Here is a 19116-nt window from a genome sequence, read left to right on the forward strand (position 1 = left end):
TATGAAATATAATTTTTAGTAATGATTTAAGATCTTTTGACGAATGAGTTTGCAGACCGTTGTCTTAGGCAGATTTTCAGAGTTAAGCAGATTATCAAAATCTCCTTACTTCTGGTTAAAGTACATGGTATTTGTATAGCTTTTTCTCTTCTTTTCTCTAAACTTTCTTCTTTTTCTCTTTCATCTCTTTTCTTACTTTTTGTCTAGCCCTATTTCTTCTTCTTATATAAAACTTTTCTAACTTTAGCCATGATTATGTAAGCTGATTACTGCATGCTTTTGTATGTTATTATGTTCATTGGATAAATAAAACTTTCTCGAAAAAAAGTGAAACAAGGGGTAATGCCATTATTCATACAATTTTCATATCTGATGCAACCATTCTTGAGAAATTCACTTTGGAAAAGTCAATCACATGACCCAGATGTCTGTGCACAAAGTATGGAGTTGCCAAAAGAGAGGGCACTGCCTCCCCAGCACAAGCTACCACCTGACCACATTGACCTCCTCTCTCTTCTCCTGCCTGTGCAGAACAGGAAAGATGTGGACAGAGGTAGGCAGAGTAAGAGGAAAACACTATCTAGTGTCTCCGCCTGTGCTCTGAAGCCAGTGGCATCTAATATTGGCAAAAACACAGCATTGCAAATCCAACAATTCAGGTAACAAAAAAAAGTAATAATGCAAAAAAAAATGTTTTTGTGCAATGCGCAATAGTTTGTACATTTCAAATTATGATACTCCACACAATATGGAGTATATGCATTTAAAAACACAAGCCTGAGCTAGGGCTTTAAAATTTGCAGGTGGAAACACACCGAAGCAGGTAATTTGGGCATGCAGCTTGGCGGGCATCTGATAGTCGCCAATGCTGAGTATTGATAAATGGGTGTCCAGGCAGTAAGTTGGCCACCCAATGCAAGAGTAGTAATCGATTGGCTACATTAGTAGTTGATTGGATACTATATAGGCTTGTAGTAGAGTAGCTGATTGACTACAAACAGCAGCGCTGGAAGGGGAGGTTAGTTGTAGGCATTAGAAGGGGAAGGTTAGTTTTAGGCACTAGGAGAGGGGATTCATTTTAGGTATTAGGTGTGGCAGAGGGGTAGTTTTAGGCACAAGGAGTGGGTGCCAGGCAGGAGCATAGCTAGGAAGCTTTGAGCCCCAGTGTAAGTTTTGCATTGGGCCCCCCAAGCATTGTATACATAACAATTCATATGGCACAAGAAAACCTGCTAAAGACATCCACAGTTTGAAAGGTGTAAACGGAGAAGGGGAAAGTTTGCTAATGATTACCATTATTCAAAGCATATATAGAAGTGATCATTACCAGCATAGCATCACTGAAGAGCAAATACTGTGGTGAAGGGAGGGCACCTAGTGGCCCCTCTGATCCAAGGGCAAACTCTCTGCATCCCCTATTGCAACACCACTGATGGCAAGTTTGTCTGTAGTAAAATATCGGTAATTTAAATTATCAATATTTTTACTGTTGGCATTTCCATGCGCCTAACTCATGCAGTTGTAGCGCTATACCTACTCGGATCACACTTCCTGATGTCTGCCTTACCTTTTCTGCAAATGAACGTTGTAATTCCTCTTTTAACTTTGCTGTGTTTTCTAGTGCAGTCGTCTGTGCCTTACATGGGGAAAGGCAAGATTAACATTGTTTTAGTCCATAACCTAAACATCGACTAAACCTAAGCACTATGCAAAAAGTGAGTTCATTGGATTGCCATAAATGTCACTAAAACACAGAGTATTCATAGAAATGAATGAACTCTAACAAAAGACCAGGCAAATGAAACATTTTTTGTCATTCAATACAATTTTAATGGACAGAATGGGCAATGACTGGGTATCTGTGTGAGCCTCAATCCATATCTAGGGCTAACCACTATTGTAGTAAATGTCATCCACAGAGTTGTATCTTCACAGCCAGTCACTATTTTTTTAGCTCAAGCAAAATAACTCCTGGCATTGTCTCCCTCACTTTTCCATAGAAATTAACATCCGTGATAGACACGTTATTGGTTATCTGATAATACGGTATATAGCAAGACCAACTACAGTCTGAAGTCTGTATGCAACTCATGTGGCTGTAGCAGGCAGTAATGTATTGAAAAAAAGGTATACAACCATTGTATTGTGGTGAGGACTGTGTAAATTGAATAACACGGCTGATAAAGGTGTCCATATACAGTATATATTAATGTATTATCATTTGTCTGAGCAATCTGAATAAAAGAATGAGCAGCTATAAATAGTTAGTAGACCAACCTTAAGTTTGGCTAGTAGACTTTCATTCTCTTCTTTGCATTTGTTCAACTCACCACTGAGTTTTTTCTCTGCTTGCTGTTGAACCATTATTTGACTCTGTTACACAAGAAAAATAATTGTTGTTGTAAATTGAGAATAGGGATTGTCGTAGTAGATTGAGAATAGGGATTGTCGTTGTAGATTGGGAATGGGGATTGTTGTTGTAGATTGGGAATGGGGATTGTTGTTGCACACTGGGAATGGGGATTGTCGTTGTAGATTGGGAATTGTAGATTGTTGTTGTAGATTGGGAATGGGGATAGTTGTTGTACACTGGGAATGGGGATTGTTGTTGTACACTGGGAATGGGGATTGTTGTTGTACACTGGGAATGGGGATTGTTGTTGTACACTGGGAATGGGGATTGTTGTTGATTGGGAATGGGGATTGTTGTTGTATATTGAGAATGGGGATTGTTGTTGTGGATTGGCAATTAGGATTGTTGTAGACTGGGAATGGGGATTGTTGTTGTAGATTGGGAATGGGGATTGTTGTAGATTGGGAATTGGAGTTGTTGTAGACTGGGAATGGGGATTTTTGTAGACTGGGAATGGGGATTGTTGTTGTAGATTGGGAATGGGGATTGTTGTTGTACACTGGGAATGGGGATTGTTGTTGTACACTGGGAATGGGGATTGTTGTTGTAGATTGGGAATGGGGATTATTGTTGTTGACTGGGAATGGGGATTGTTGTAGACTGGGAATGGGGATTGTTGTTGTAGACTGGGAATGGGGATTGTTGTTGTAGACTGGGAATGGGGATTGTTGTAGATTGGGAATGGGGATTGTTGTTGTAGATTGAGAATGGGGATTGTTGTTGTGGATTGGGAATGGGGATTGTTGTAGACTGGGAATGGGGATTGTTGTTGTAGATTGGGAATGGGGATTGTTGTAGATTGGGAATTGGGGTTGTTGTAGACTGGGAATGGGGATTTTTGTAGACTGGGAATGGGGATTGTTGTTGTAGATTGGGAATGGGGATTGTTGTTGTACACTGGGAATGGGGATTGTTGTTGTACACTGGGAATGGGGATTGTTGTTGTAGACTGGGAATGGGGATTATTGTTGTTGACTGGGAATGGGGATTGTTGTAGACTGGGAATGGGGATTGTTGTTGTACACTGGGAATGGGGATTGTTGTTGTACACTGGGAATGGGGATTGTTGTTGTGGACTGGGAATGGGGATTGTTGTTGTAGATTGGGAATGGGGATTGTTGTTGTACACTGGGAATGGGGATTGTTGTTGTGGACTGGGAATGGGGATTGTTGTAGATTGGGAATGGGGATTGTTGTTGTAGATTGGGAATGGGGATTGTTGTTGTGGATTGGGAATGGGGATTGTTGTAGACTGGGAATGGGGATTGTTGTTGTACACTGGGAATGGGGATTGTTGTAGATTGGGAAATGGGTTTGTTGTAGACTGGGAATGGGAATTGTTGTAGACTGGGAATGGGGATTGTTGTTGTAGACTGGGAATGGGGATTGTTGTTGTACACTGGGAATGGGGATTGTTGTTGTGGACTGGGAATGGGGATTGTTGTTGTAGATTGGGGATGGGGATTGTTGTTGTAGACTGGGAATGGGGAATGTTGTTGTAGACTGGAAATGGGGATTGTTGTTGTACACACTGGGAATGGGGATTGTTGTTGTACACTGGGAATGGGGATTGTTGTTGTGGACTGGGAATGGGGATTGTTGTTGTTGACTGGGAATGGGGATTGTTGTTGTGGACTGGGAATGGGGATTGTTGTTGTAGATTGGGAATGGGGATTGTTGTTGTGGATTGGGAATGGGGATCGTTGTTGTAGATTGGGAATGGGGATTGTTGTTGTAGATTGACAATGGGGATTGTTGTTGTGGATTGGGAATGGGGATTGTTGTTGTGGATTGGGAATGGGGATTGTTGTAGACTGGGAATGGGGATTGTTGTTGTAGACTGGGAATGGGGATTGTTGTTGTAGACTGGGAATGGGGATTGTTGTTGTAGATTGGGAATGGGGATTGTTGTTGTTGACTGGGAATGGGGATTGTTGTAGACTGGGAATGGGGATTGTTGTTGTACACTGGGAATGGGGATTGTTGTTGTACATTGGGAATGGGGATTGTTGTTGTACATTGGGAATGGGGATTGTTGTTGTAGATTGGGAATGGGGATTGTTGTTGATTGGGAATGGACCGTGGGTAGTCTGTTCCCATCATTCCACCAGCTGCTTTGGTTGCAGGGGCTGGGGGCTGCTCTTATTGCTGGGCACAAACTGCTGCTCTTCTAGTCAGGGTCACAGTGGCCTGCCCGCCCATCCATCCAGTTCAATCTGAGTAGGCAGCCCGGTTTAGCTCCAGCCATCCCACCTCTGCATACATGGTCTCCAGCCCTCCACTAGCAGCTGAACACCAGCCAGCACACATGAAGTCAGGACTTTAGGCCACCAATGCCTCACTTCATCCTGTGCTGTTCCCCCAAGGGTTCCTCACCACCATCTCTGTCCCCTGGGAAGCCAGGCCTTCCATCGATGAATGTGCTGTGGTCCTCCGGATCAATTGACTGCTGGGCCCTGCTCCACCTATCTGTCCAGGTGCATAGCCCTGCGCAGCCTCCTGCTCTACGAAGATGATGCCGGACCAGCAGCCGTGGTTCCATCGCAGCCGCACAGCCAGCCATATGGGTCACTAACCGGCCAGGTTACGCCGCAATCCTAAGGGACCTCATTTTCACTGTCCTTTTCACCCTCTTTCTCTCTCTTGATCTTTCTTTTCTTCCTATCCTCTCCTCTCTTTCTCTTCCCCAGGATAGATCAGGGGCATCTGATTCAAATTATGCGTTTGAGTGCCTATGCCTGTATATGCATTGTATCACTGTATGTACCCACTGTATGTATATGTATGCAATATATGTATCCTTTGTATACCTACTGTATGCTTATGCATCATTCTTCTACTGTATCACCACTGACCCTGTAGTGCCAAAATCAATTCAGGGTAAAACTGACATTGTACTTGGTGAAATAAATTATTCTGATACTGATTTATCTGTTGACACCCAGCCACCCACCTACACATCCACATTCAACCGTACATCTATCAGCACCCATTCACTTGCACATCAGCATCCAGCCAGCCTTGATCAGGCTAGTGTTGTACTATATTTTCAGACTTTTCATTGCACCTAACTATGTAACTGGTACAGAGTTATTAATGGGGAAAAAAAGTTGCAAGGGCAAAATGTAAACTATTACGCATGATAGTAAATGAGTGTCTTATGAATTACCTGCAAGTGTTTATTTTCAGCTTCATAGGTCTCCAGCTGTTTTCTCATTTGTTCCACTTCTAAGAGGGAATCTTGCATTTTAGTCCTGTATTTGGAAAAATGGAAGCAAATACCTTGTATTATTCACTCGTATTCATGTATCATAAGGGACTCGTTTTATTTTTATTGCAGACAACACAACTTAACAGCAGCAGCATCAGTTAAAGCCAAACATGTTCTGACATTTTATTATTATTATTATTTAGTATTTATATAGCGCTGACATCTTTCACAGCGCTGTACAGAGTATATATAGTCTTGTCACTAAGTTTCCCTCGGAGGAGCTCTAGTCCTACCATAGTCATATGTCTATATTGTGTAGTGTATGTATTGTAGTCTAGGGCCAATTTGGGGGGGGGGGGGCAATTAACTTATCTGTAATTTTTTTTAGAATGTGTGAGGAAACTGGAGTGCCTGGAGGAAACATACAAATTCCTTGCAGATGTTTACCTGGCTGGGAATTGAACAGGGGACCCAGCGATGCAAGGCGAGAGCGCTACACACTACACCACAGTGCTGCCCACAGACTTATGGATGGTATCTCAAATATGAAAAGAGTAAATTACATGCTGCCCAATACTACCATAATGTATACAGCCATGTGTACGATATGACTGGATGTCAGCTGGCTTGGTGGGAAGTCTGTTAAAATAATAACAAAAATAATAAATATGTAACGATCGGTGTAACACAGAGAGGATCTGATTACCGGTGATCTTCAGTATCACAGAGAATACAGATATATACCTGATTATTGATGATCTGCAGTATCACCGATAATCAGATATATCTCTAACCTCTGGACACCTGAGTAATATGAGTGTTTGGTGCAACAGTAATACTTTGAGGAGAGCCCCCCGTATAGAGGGTGCAAGGCAGTAAGATACTGCCCAAAGAACAGGCTCCTTCCAATGGCCTGAGGCTCCCCAAGGGGAGGAGTCAGGCTGAGAGTGGGAAGGAACAGAGTGTAAGTGACACTAATGGTGGAGTGTCACTGACAGATCTGTGAACTATCTCTAAACAGAGGAGATAGTTCTCGAGGTAGGACAAGCCAGGTCGGTAACAGACAGACAGAACAGATACAGAGGAAAGAGACTGATACGGAATCCTAAGGCAAGCAGGGTTTGGCAACGGAGTATCAGATATAGCAAAGTACAAAATCAGAAATCAGAAGAGAGGTCAGGAAAGCAGAAGGTCATAACAAATAATCAACAATAGTCTAGTCTAACGGTGTGAGCTCCTTGATCATCAACACCCTGGAACTAGTCTGAAGTTATAACAGGATGATAAAGCTAATTCCTAGTCTTGGGTGTGAGCTCCATAGTCATCAACACCCTGGAACTGGTCTGAAGAATAACACAGATAATATACAGTATTCCTAATCTGAGGTGTGAGGTCCGTGATCATCAACACCCTGGAACTGCTCTAAAGAATAACACAGAATCTGACAAAAGGTCTGAGTGCTTCCACGTAGTGATCGCAACGGCAGAGAATGACCAGCATCCAGTATATATAGCAAGGCGCTCTCCAGCACCTCCCCTAAGTGCTGGACCAATGGTAAGTGGTGGAATTGTCAGCTGACCGGCTTGGTCAGCTGACTCCCTTCTGGCTGTCATAAAAGCTCTGCCTCTCAACGCGTGCGCGTCCTTCTGAACCTGTGTGAACGATCAGTCCCAGCTACACCAGACCTGTGCTGTAAAACATCCGCTGTGCTGGACGCGGAACCAGCCGCACCGCTATCAGAGCATGCGGCAGTTCCTCCGCGTTCAGCCATACTGCCAGATGTAGGCCTATGCGTGCAAACCGCCGCATCGGACGCGGAATCTGCCGCCTTGTTCTCAGGACATGCGGCGGTTTCTCTGCGTTCCGTCATGCTAGTAGATGCAGGCCCACGCGCGCAACCTGCCGTGTTGGACGCGGAATCAGTCGCCTTGCTCTGAGTACCCGCGGCGGCTTTTCCGCGTTTTCTCACAGTACCCCCCCCCCCCCCCCCGAGGAGTGGACGCCGGACAACTCCTACCCAGCTTCTCAGGATGTAGGGCGTGGAATTCCTTCTTTAATTTGTCCGCATGCATGCGACAATCAGGTACCCATGTTCTCTCCTCAATGCCATAACCCTTCCAGTGAACTAAATACTGTACTGAGTTCTGTACAATACGTGAGTCTAAAATCTTTTCCACTTCATACTCAGGTTGGTCATCCACCATCACAGGGGGAGGAGGAGTGGAATCTACATGCACTACTGACTTAAGCAGAGACACATGGAACGATCACACCCCACGCATACTGGCTGGAAGGTCAATGGCATAAGTAAAATTGTTGATTTTCTTGGTTACTGGGAAAGGACCCACAAATCTGGGTCCTAACTTGGGCGAAGGCTGTTTTAAAGTCAAATGACGAGTGGACACCCAGACCAAGTCTTCTGGCCGGAACGTCCACTCAATGGAACGTTTCTTGTCAGCTTGACCTTTCTGACTCTGAAAAGCCTTCTGTAGATTCTCCTTCACGATTCCCCAAATGTTCCTAAATGACTTTTGCCAAGCCCCCAAAGCTGGAAATGGAGTAGAAGCTACTGGCAGTGGGGAGAACCTAGGCAACTTTCTGGTTACCACCTGAAATGAAGAGAATCCAGAGGAAGAACTTTTCAAATTATTGTGTGCAAATTCTGCAAATGGCAAGAACTTGACCCAATCATTCTGCGCATCCGCAACATAACATCTTAGAAACTGTTCCAGTGACTGATTAATTCTCTCGGTCTGACCATTGGTCTGTGGGTGGTAGCCCGATGAAAACGACAGTTCCATGCCCAATTGATGACAGAATGCCCTCCAAAATTTAGAAACAAATTGGACTCCCCGATCTGACACTATATTTTCCGGAATGCCATGTAGCCGGAAAATGTGCATGATGAAAAGATCGGCCAATTCCTGGGCCGAGGGGAGTCCTTTCAGAGGCACGAAATGGGCCATTTTGCTGAATCTGTTACTACCACCCAAATGACCGACATGCTCTCAGACCTCTGGAGCTCACCTACAAAATCCATGGACAAGTGGGTCCATGGTTCATTCGGGGTGGGCAAAGGCTGCAATGTTCCCACAAGTGCCAGACGGGAGGGTTTACTTTTTGCACATACTGCACATTCTCTCACATACTCCGTGCAGTCAGTTGCCAAAGAAGGCCACCAAGCACACCTAGCAACAAGGTCCTGTGTTCTGGAGGCCCCAGGATGTCCAGCATTTTTGTAGGAGTGGAACATCTGCAATATCTGGAGACGAAACGGCAACATGGGCGTAGGGCCCGCGGTCGCAGGGGTCGCCGTGGCGACCGGGCCCGCCTCCTAAAGAGGCAAGGGAGGGGCCCGGGGGCCTGGACTCCCCAGGTGTTGAAATGTGGCTCCTGGAGGCAGAGCAGGATGCTGCAGCGGAGCAGCCAGTTTCTCCCGGAGGCAGAGCAGGGCTACGGCAAGATGGCTGCCGAAGCCCTGCACTAGAGACTATTTGTGTCTCCAGCAGAGGTGGGACAAGGTCCTCCAGCACCCAAGGCTGAGACACCAAAGTGCGCCCCTCCATCCCTGCCACCTCAGCCGTCACACACTGATTGCTATTAGACTAAGAGGTGCCACAGGGCCCACAACCTCCCCAACACCTTAATATCTAGTTATCTGGCTTGCAGTCACTGCTATGTATCCCCTTTTCTTATTTCTTTCTGCTTCAAACACAATTAGAAATGACAGCTGAATGAATTGTGCGCCCCCTCCTACACTGCGCCCTGAGGCTGGAGCCTCTCCAGCCTATGCCTCAGCCCGGCCCTGGTCTCCAGTACAGGGCTTCGGGCACCATCTTCCCGTAGCCCTGCACTCTGCCTGTCAGCAAGGGAGAAACTGGCTGCTCGGCTGCAGGATCGTCGCTGGAGGAGCTGCAGGAGGGAGGCTGGTTGCACGTCGGGGAGCTCACGTCAGAGGCTGGCCAGGTGAGTGAATTTTTTTTATTTGTACAGGTTTATTTTCTGGTGACTGCTCCCCACATAACGATTATTTTCTGGTGACTGCCCCCACATAACGATTATTTTCTGGTGACTGCCCCCACATAGCGATTATTTTCTGGTGACTGTCCCCACATAGCGATTATTTTCTGGTGACTGCCCCCACATAACGATTATTTTCTGGTGACTGCCCCCACATAGCGATTATTTTCTGGTGATAGCTCCCCAAATAACAATTATTTTCTGGTGACTGTCCCCACATAGCGATTATTTTCTGGTGACTGCTCCCCACATAACGATTATTTTCTGGTGACTGCCCCCACATAGCGATTATTTTCTGGTGACTGCCCCCACATAACGATTATTTTCTGGTGACTGCCCCCACATAGCGATTATTTTCTGTTGACTGTCCCCACATAACGATTATTTTCTGGTGACTGCCCCCACATAACGATTATTTTCTGGTGACTTCCCCCACATAACGATTATTTTCTGGTGACTGTCCCCACATAACGATTATTTTCTGGTTACTGCCCCCACATAACGATTATTTTCTGGTGACTTTCCCCACATAACGATTATTTTTTGGTGACTGCCCCCACATAACGATTATTTTCTGGTGACTGCCCCCACATAGCGATTATTTTCTGGTGACTGTCCCCACATAGCGATTATTTTCTGATGACTGCCCCCACATAACAATTATTTTCTGGTGACTGCCCCCACATAACGATTATTTTCTGGTGACTGTCCCCACATAACGATTATTTTCTGGTGACTGCCGCCACATAACGATTATTTTCTGGTGACTGCCCCCACATAACGATTATTTTCTGGTGACTGCCCCCACATAACGATTATTTTCTGTTGACTGTCCCCACATAACGATTATTTTCTGGTGACTGCCCCCACATAACGATTATTTTCTGGTGACTGTCCCCACATAACGATTATTTTCTGGTGACTGCCCCACATAACGATTATTTTCTGGTGACTGCCCCACATAACGATTATTTTCTGGTGACTGCCCCCACATAACGATTATTTTCTGGTGACTGCCCCCACATAACGATTATTTTCTGGTGACTGCCCCCACATAACGATTATTTTCTGGTGACTGTCCCCACATAACGATTATTTTCTGGTGAATGCCCCCACATTGCGTTTATTTTCTGGTGAATGCCCCCACATTGCGTTTTTTTCTGGTGAATTCCCCCACATTGCGTTTATTTTCTGGTGAATGCTCCCACATTGCGTTTATTTTCTGGTGAATGCTGCGCACATAACGATTATTTTCTGGTGAATGCTACGCACATAACGATTATTTTCTGGTGAATGCTACGCACATAACAATTTTCTGGTGAATGCTGAGCACATAATTATCTGGTGAATGCTGCCCACATAACTATTATTTTCTGGTGAATGCTGCGCACATAACGATTTTCTGGTAGATGCTGTGCACATAATAATTATTATCGGGTGAATGCTGCGCACATAACGATTATTTTCCTTCAGACTGGCATCTTGCTACTAATTGCCCTATTTCCTCTGGGTGCTGCGTATGTTTGCAAATTGAACGTGGGAGCCATGCTGCTGGAAAGCGGAATTGATATAGCCATGCCATGCACAGCTATGGGGATTTGGATATGTGTGTGCTTCGGGTGTTGCGAGGGGGGGGGGGCTGTTGTTGCCGGGAGGGGGGGGCCCACATCCAGATTCCGCATCGGGGCCCAGAGGTTTCTAGCTACCCCACTGAATGGCAATGGTACAAACATGACCCCTTCGGGTTTTCCCTCAGGGACATCCTGCTGGAAGGGACCTAAGGTCTCCATCCAGTTCTTCCAGGTCTCTGTGGCAGCCAATACCCCTTTCTGTGGGATAATAGTCTCTGGGTCTGAGGACTGCGCTGTCTCTGGCTCAAAGCATCTGGATAAAGCATCTGCTTTAATGTTTTTACTACCCGGAGTATACGTAATTACAAATCTGAATCTCGAGAAAAACAGTGACCACCGAGCCTGACGGGGACTCAATCTCTTAGCCCCCTCAATGTATTCCAAATTTTTGTGATCAGTGTAAACTGTAATCGTATGTTCTGCTCCTTCTAGCCAATGACGCCATTCCTCAAAGGCCAATTTAATGGCCAGGAGCTCCCTGTTGCCTATATCGTAGTTTTTCTCTGCTGGTGAAAACCTACGCGAAAAATAGGCACACGGGTGCAATCTTCCCTGCAACCCAGAACGCTGAGACAGCACAGCCCCCACCCCGACCTCTGAGGCATCCACCTCTACGATAAAGGGATAGGAGGTGTCGACGTGTCTCAAAATGGGTGCTGAACAAAACAATTCTTTCAGAGTGGAGAAAGCAGCCAGAGCTTCGGGGGACCAGTGGTTGGTATCTGCCCCTTTCTTTGTGAGACTGTTGAGGGGTGCAATGACTGTGGAGTACCCCTTTATGAACCTTCTATAGTAATTTGCGAACCCTAAAAATCTCTGGAGAGCCTTCAGTCCCACTGGCTGAGGCCACTCCAGGACAGCAGAGACTTTGGCGGGGTCCATAGAAAGGCCCGAGGTAGAAATTATATACCCCAGAAAGGCGACAGATGTTACCTCAAAAATGCATTTCTCCAACTTAGCATAAAGCATGTTTTGTCTTAGCTTGTGCAACACAAATCTGACATGAGCCCGGTGCTCCGTGAGGTTAGCTGAGAAGATTAGTATATCATCTAGATATACCAGGACAAATTTACCCAAAACCTCCCTGAACACTTCATTGATGAGTTCCTGAAAGACGGCCGGAGCGTTACACAACCCGAAGGGCATCACCAGGTACTCGTAATGCCCATCGGGTGTGTTAAAGCCCGTCTTCCACTCATCGCCCTCTCTGATCCGTACCAGGTTGTATGCACCCCATGAAATCCAATTTTGAGAAAATCTTAGCATTGGTGACCTGAGTAAATAAATCATCTATCAAAGGTAATGGATAGTGATTTTTTACTGTGATTTTATTCAGACCCCGATAATCAATGCATGGTCGAAGGCCTCCGTCTTTTTTCTTTACAAAAAAGAAACCTGCTCCAGCAGGTGACCGGGAAGGGCGAATGAACCCTTTAGCTAAGTTTTCGCGGATATATTCCTGCATGGCCAATTCTCCGGCCCAGATAAATTGTAGAGGTGACCTCTAGGGGGCATACAACCAGACCGGAGATCAATGGGACAATCGAAAGGGCGATGTGGAGGAAGTTTATCAGCTGATCTAGGACAAAACACGTCTGAGAATTCAGAATACTGATCTGGTACTCCCTCCATGTGAATCTTGGTCTGGCCCAAGGTTACCTTCGCTAAACAATGATGAAAGCAATGGGACGACCAGCTCATTAGCTGACCAGTGGCCCAATTTATCTGAGGGGAGTGAAGTTGTAACCAAGGCATGCCAAGAATGATCGTGGAGGTTGTCATGTATAACAAAAAAAAACACATTTTCCTTATGCAGCACCCCGATATCGACTCCCACCTCAGGGGTCTGTGACAGAGGACTGTTACCCTGCAGAGGGGAATCATCTACTGCCGTAACTTAAATAGGAGGTTTTACCGGGGTGACCGGAATACCCAATTTTTTTGCAAATTCATAATCCATAAAATTAGCCGCTGAGTCCGAGTCAATAAAGGCTTCAGTGACTTCAGACTTATCTTCCCATGAAATAGTACAAGGAAGAAGCAAACGTTTATCATCTAGGGGTAAAAATTGCACGCCTAGGGTATTACCCCCAACTACTCCTAGGCAGTAGCGTTTCCCGATTTCTTAGGGCAATTCTGTACTCTATGACCCCCCTCTGCACAATAAAGACAAAGCTGCTCTGCTATCCTGCGTTTCCGCTCCACTTGAGACAATTTTGACCGACCAATCTGCATTGGTTCAGGTGGAGGCGAAACGGGAGGAGGTGGAGTCACAGGGGGCGCAGCGTGAGATACCATTCTCGCATAGTTCCTACCCCGGGTCTGTCTCTGATAATGCAGCCGGCGATCTATTCTGATGGCCAATGAAATGGCCTCATCGATGGACTTAGGTTAAGGCTGACTTAACATAAGATCGGAGACCTCATCTGACAACCCTGATAAGAAACAATCTAAAAGGGCAAAGGTATCCCACCTGGCTAATACTGACCACCTCCTAAATTCAGCAGCGTACTCTTCAACCAGACTCTTGCCTTGACATAACAGTTTGAGCTTCCGTTCAGAAGTCGAGGCAATGTCTGGATCATCGTAAATTATAGCCATTGCTTTAAAAAATTCCTCTACAGAGGTTAGGGCCTGGTGACTGGTGGGAATGCTATACGCCCAGGTCTGAGAATTGCCAGATAACAAGGTTTTAATAAAGGTAACCCTTTGGGCCATAGTTCCTGAAGAATTAGGTCTCAACTCAAAGTATGATAACACTCTACTCCTAAAATTTCGGAAGTCAGATCTGTGACCGGAAAATTTTTCAGGTACAGGCATACGTATGTCTGTGCTAGGAGGAGATCGCACTTCATCCACAGCCGTCTGGAGGGTTTGTATAGACCCGGACAATGCGTTAATTAACGCCCGGTGACTACCCAGCACTTGGTTGATGTTATCCACCGAAGTGGTAAGTGTGCCCAGACGGCCGGTGAGAGCGTCCATTTGCATTTTTTGGTCTGCCGTTCTGTAACGATCGGTGTAACACAGAGATGATCTGATTACCGGTGATCTGCAGTATCACAGAGAATACAGATATATACCTGATTATTGATGATCTGCAGTATCACCGATAATCAGATATATCTCTAACCTCTGGACACCTGAGTAATATGAGTGTTTGGTGCAACAGTAATACTTTGAGGAGAGCCCCCCGTATAGAGGGTGCAAGGCAGTAAGATACTGCCCAAAGAACAGGCTCCTTCCAATGGCCTTAGGCTCCCCAAGGGGAGGAGTCAAGCTGAGAGTGGGAGGGACCAGAGTGTAAGTGACACTAATGGTGGAGTGTCACTGACAGATCTGTGAACTATCTCTAAACAGAGGAGATAGTTCTCGAGGTCGGACAAGCCAGGTCGGTAACAGACAGACAGAACAGATACAGAGGAAAGAGACTGATACGGAATCCTAAGGCAAGCAGGGTTTGGCAACGGAGTATCAGATTTAGCGAAGTACAAAATCAGAGATCAGAAGAGAGGTCAGGAAAGCAGAAGGTCATAACAAATAATCAACAATAGTCTAGTCTAACGGTGTGAGCTCCTTGATCATCAACACCCTGGAACTAGTCTGAAGTTATAACAGGATGATAAAGCTAATACCTAGTCTTGGGTGTGAGCTCCGTAGTCATCAACACCCTGGAACTAGTCTGAAGAATAACACAGATAATATACAGTATTCCTAATCTGAGGTGTGAGGTCCGTGATCATCAACACCCTGGAACTGGTCTAGAGAATAACACAAATGATATACAGAATTCCTAATCTGGGGTGTGAGGTCCTTGATCATCAACACCCAGGAACTGGTCTAAAGAATAACACAGCACGTCCTTCTGAACCTATGTGAACGATCAGTCCCAGCCACACCAGACCTGTGCTGTAAAACATCCGCTGTGCTGGACGCGGAACCAGCCGCACCGCTATCAGATCATGCGGCGGTTCCTCCGCGTTCAGCCATACTGCCAGATGTAGGCCTATGCGTGCAAACCGCCGCATCGGACGCGGAATCCGCCGCCTTGTTCTCAGGACATGCGGCGGTTTCTCCGCATTCCGTCATGCTAGTAGATGCAGGCCCACGCGTGCAACCTGCCGTGTTGGACGCGGAATCAGCCGCCTTGCTCTGAGTACCCGCGGCGGCTTTTCCGCGTTTTCTCACAAAATATTCACAGGATAACAATGAGCCCAAAGTCTTTCTATAGGCCCATAACAATTTGAAAATGGATTCTTATCTAATCTAGAGTGAGTATTCCAACAAGCTCTAGCCATGAGAACTATAATGTCTCCTCTTTACTTAAGCTGTTCAGGTTTGACAGAATATCCACAGCAGGAATGTAAAACATGCTGCCCAGCTGAACTTCTGTGCTCAGGGCATGGGGAGTGGTGCAACACAGTACTAAATGCCCAGAACCACTTTTGGCCTAGAGCTGGCAGTTAGTGTCATCACTACCTGTTCTACCACTTTGTGTATTCTCTTCACTCAGCGGTCCCCTCCTGCGCTGAGCAGCACTATCACTACATGACAGCCACATGAACATGGTGCCACTGTATGGAGGAGGAAATGGCAGAGTGGTGGCTGAGTGAAGAGGAATCCCAGGAGGACACGTAACTATGGCACTCATTTTAGGTACACTCCATGACAAACTCTGTGGGGCTAAATTGTTTTGGGCTATAGAGGAATTGTAATTGAGGGAGCACCATAATGGGGACACTACAATGGAGGGTGCCCCTTAATGGGAGTATTCTAATGGAGGGAACACTACAATAAAGCCACAAGCAACAGTTCACCATAATAGGTACAGTAATGGGGGCAATATAATAGGGGAGGTCCACAATGAAGAAACTATAAAGGGGGTACCATAATGGGAGCACACTATTGTGATCACCATAAAGGGGGGCACATTAATGGCTAAAACTTGATAACAGGGGCACAATAAAGGGAGCACCATAACAACATCTCACTGATATCACTCATCTACTTGCCATTCAACTTGAACCATCCAATAGTAAATCAGATTTCTGCAGGGATCACTGTAGCACTGCAGCCACTAGCTTTATACTGCTCAATACAGTGCCAAGCTATGCCTGCTTACCCCGACACCCGCATATGCAAATCTGCAGCCTTCCCTGATCAATTTTCAGTCTATAAAAAAATCAAGTATTTATTAAGAAGAATTTAATTTGTAATAAATGCTCATTAGATTTTATGTTTTTATCAAATCTGCTGTCTAATGTATTACAAATATTTTGCAGTGAGTGCAGTATATGTATAAACTTTAGTTTTCTATTCCTACTCTTATTCCTGATATTTGTGTGGAAGATAATGTGTTATACAATGAACATTTCATTATCTTTTTTTTCTTTTTAATATTAGAAACAAAGAAATAATTGTCTTTAACAGCACAGGCAAAAAAACTCTCATATACAGTATTTTGAATACATATTCTGCTCTGATTTTTCACCCCAAACACCTGCAGAAATGGATTTAGCAGGTTTGCAAATTCAATTAAAAAAACAACGGCAAGTTTTGTTGAGGCCCCATTTACACTTGGCCACTGCGTCGCTCTGCATTGCATTTCCCCACCACCAGGGCCATGCGAGTCCATGGAGACTTGCACACTTAATGTTGTGCACTGGAAGTATCCAAACTGCCACATAACCAACGCAAAGTCTGCAGCGTGATGTCACATGATTCGTGCCTACCACACGGATTATGCAGCAATGAATGTCAATGGGCGATACAGTAAGTGTAAACGATGGGAGCGTGGTGTGACACGATGCACAACAGGAATCCCAGTGAGCGGGGGTCTTATGAAGGCTGGTTTCTGCAGTGGCACAATTAATAATAGGTGTGAAACTGGCCTGAATGTCTTTTATATCATAAAAAGATGTCCTTTTAGGCTTGCAGGGGCGTAGCAATAGGGGTTGCAGAGGTAGCAACTGCATCGGGCCCTTGGGCCAGAGGGGCCCCCGAAGGGCCCTCCCTCAACTACAGTATTGGCTCTCCATTGGTCCAGTGCTCATAATAATCACTTCTATAGATACTTTGAATAGTGATAATACAATAAATAAATAAATAAACAAACTGTTCCTCATCCCCTTCTTGCATCTCTGTCACTATAGTTGCCATTGGCAGGTTTTGGTGCGCCGTATCAATTGTTATGTATAGAGTGCTTTGGGGGCCCCACTGTAAAACTTGCATCGGGGCCCACAGCTCCTTAGCTACGCCACTGTAGGTTTGGTTTACACTACACCTAAAAACAGACCTTTTTCCAATTCCACGACAGAGATCATCGGTCAGTGGATCTGATATCTGCATGACCCATATGACAAAGGAGGTCATTTGGGCTTGGAGATGAGCAGGCGTCTAATAGACATCCAATGCAAACGATTGGTAATCAGGTGCTCAGATGGTGAGTTGGGAGCCCAATGCGAATAGTAGCCAATCAGCTACTACACAGGGAATAGTGATTGCAGCCAACTGTCTATTTTTAGATGATTGGCTACATATAACAGTCATTTGGGAACCAGGAATAGCATAAGTTATAACACAGGGGTTTTTATGTAAGGCATTAGGAGGGTTGATAAGTGTTAGGCACTAGGAAAGGGGGGGGGGTTAGTGTTAGGCACTAGGAGGGGAGTTAGTGTTACACATTAGGTGGGGCAATAAGTGTTAGGCGCTGGGAGGGACCATGAGGGGTTATAATGGCTGCAATATGTTATGCAATGCAGCTGTTAACATCTCGTAGTTGCCAAGTGCAGCTATTAACTTTCCTGGGTTGACTTACACTTGAATCAACAACTTCATGATGGACAAATGGTGGAGTTGACTTGTACGCAAGGTGATCTATAGCCGTGGATATATAGTAAGTGTTCACCATTTCCTGCAAAAAGGGAACTGGAATAAGTCTGAAAAGAAGGTACTAAACATAGTGGCAAGGTCTCTGCTATCAACAAATGGTTGAATGCACCAGTCCATTCAGAGCCAGATTATCCACCAGGCAACAGAGGCAGTTGCTTTGATCTAGTGAAAGGTCAGGGGGCCCGGCAGCCCCAATAAAGATTTATTGCCCCTCTTGATGTAACTCTTTATGGTCCATTAAAAACAAAGTCTTCAGGAATGCTCTTCCTAATATATAATAATAAGACACATGCAGACAGTGTTTCTCTCCCTCCTGGTCCTCCCCCTCCCCTTCTTAGTTTAGCTGTCAGACACAGGCTAATGTTATTTGTGTGATCTCTGTCCAGAGTTCTCCACTAATAAAAATGTTTTGAAAACAAACAGCAGAAACTACTTGCTAGTCAGGAGGGAAGGGGGGGGGGGAGGGGCAAGACTACAGGTGCATCTGTAGTTAATTTTTCTTCTACGGTAGCGTCATCATTCACCCTTAGTTTTATCACCCGAGTTATACCTGAGCGTGGCCATAGCCATGCTCAGACGTGAATCTTGCTGGTTTGACACACTGGCATTCCTGGCAGCAAAAAAGATGCAATTTGCACAGAGTGTGAGCAGAGGGGAGCAAAGTATCTATTACAGGGGGAAGAAGGGAGATTTCCCCCCAGACCACCTTTCATTCAGTGATTTAGAGCTGGTCCGGTGTCTGGTGTATTCAGGATTGTTGTTGTAAGGCAATGTGAAACACTAGGCTAGCTGATAAAAGTGCAATTAGAGGGCAGGCAAGCTGGTAAATATACACAGCATGATGCAGAGCTTGCCTGGAGGGTCCATGGGAAAATATCTGTCTGGTCTCTCCTCATTGTTATAATGACTGCATGTGTGGATAAGGCGTTAAACAAGTTGAAAAGTTTTTC

At 45.3% G+C, this 19116-nt stretch overlaps 1 protein-coding gene across 16 annotated transcripts in view; it reads right to left on the minus strand.

The window, feature by feature from the left end:
- Window positions 1-19116, minus strand: part of CALCOCO2 (calcium binding and coiled-coil domain 2) — a 755339-nt gene that overhangs the window by 91640 nt on the left and 644583 nt on the right. For all 16 annotated transcript variants that reach the window (XM_068263852.1, XM_068263854.1, XM_068263855.1 and 13 more), the window contains 3 exons: window positions 5583-5667; window positions 2278-2373; window positions 1568-1636 (listed from right to left, as the gene is read on the minus strand). In XM_068263852.1, coding sequence (XP_068119953.1) covers window positions 1568-1636; window positions 2278-2373; window positions 5583-5667 — 250 coding nt within the window. The remainder of the gene's footprint in view (window positions 1-1567; window positions 1637-2277; window positions 2374-5582; window positions 5668-19116) is intronic.

The sequence above is a fragment of the Hyperolius riggenbachi genome, chromosome 12 (genome assembly GCF_040937935.1).
Source record: "Hyperolius riggenbachi isolate aHypRig1 chromosome 12, aHypRig1.pri, whole genome shotgun sequence".
Taxonomy (NCBI): Eukaryota; Metazoa; Chordata; class Amphibia; order Anura; family Hyperoliidae; genus Hyperolius; species Hyperolius riggenbachi.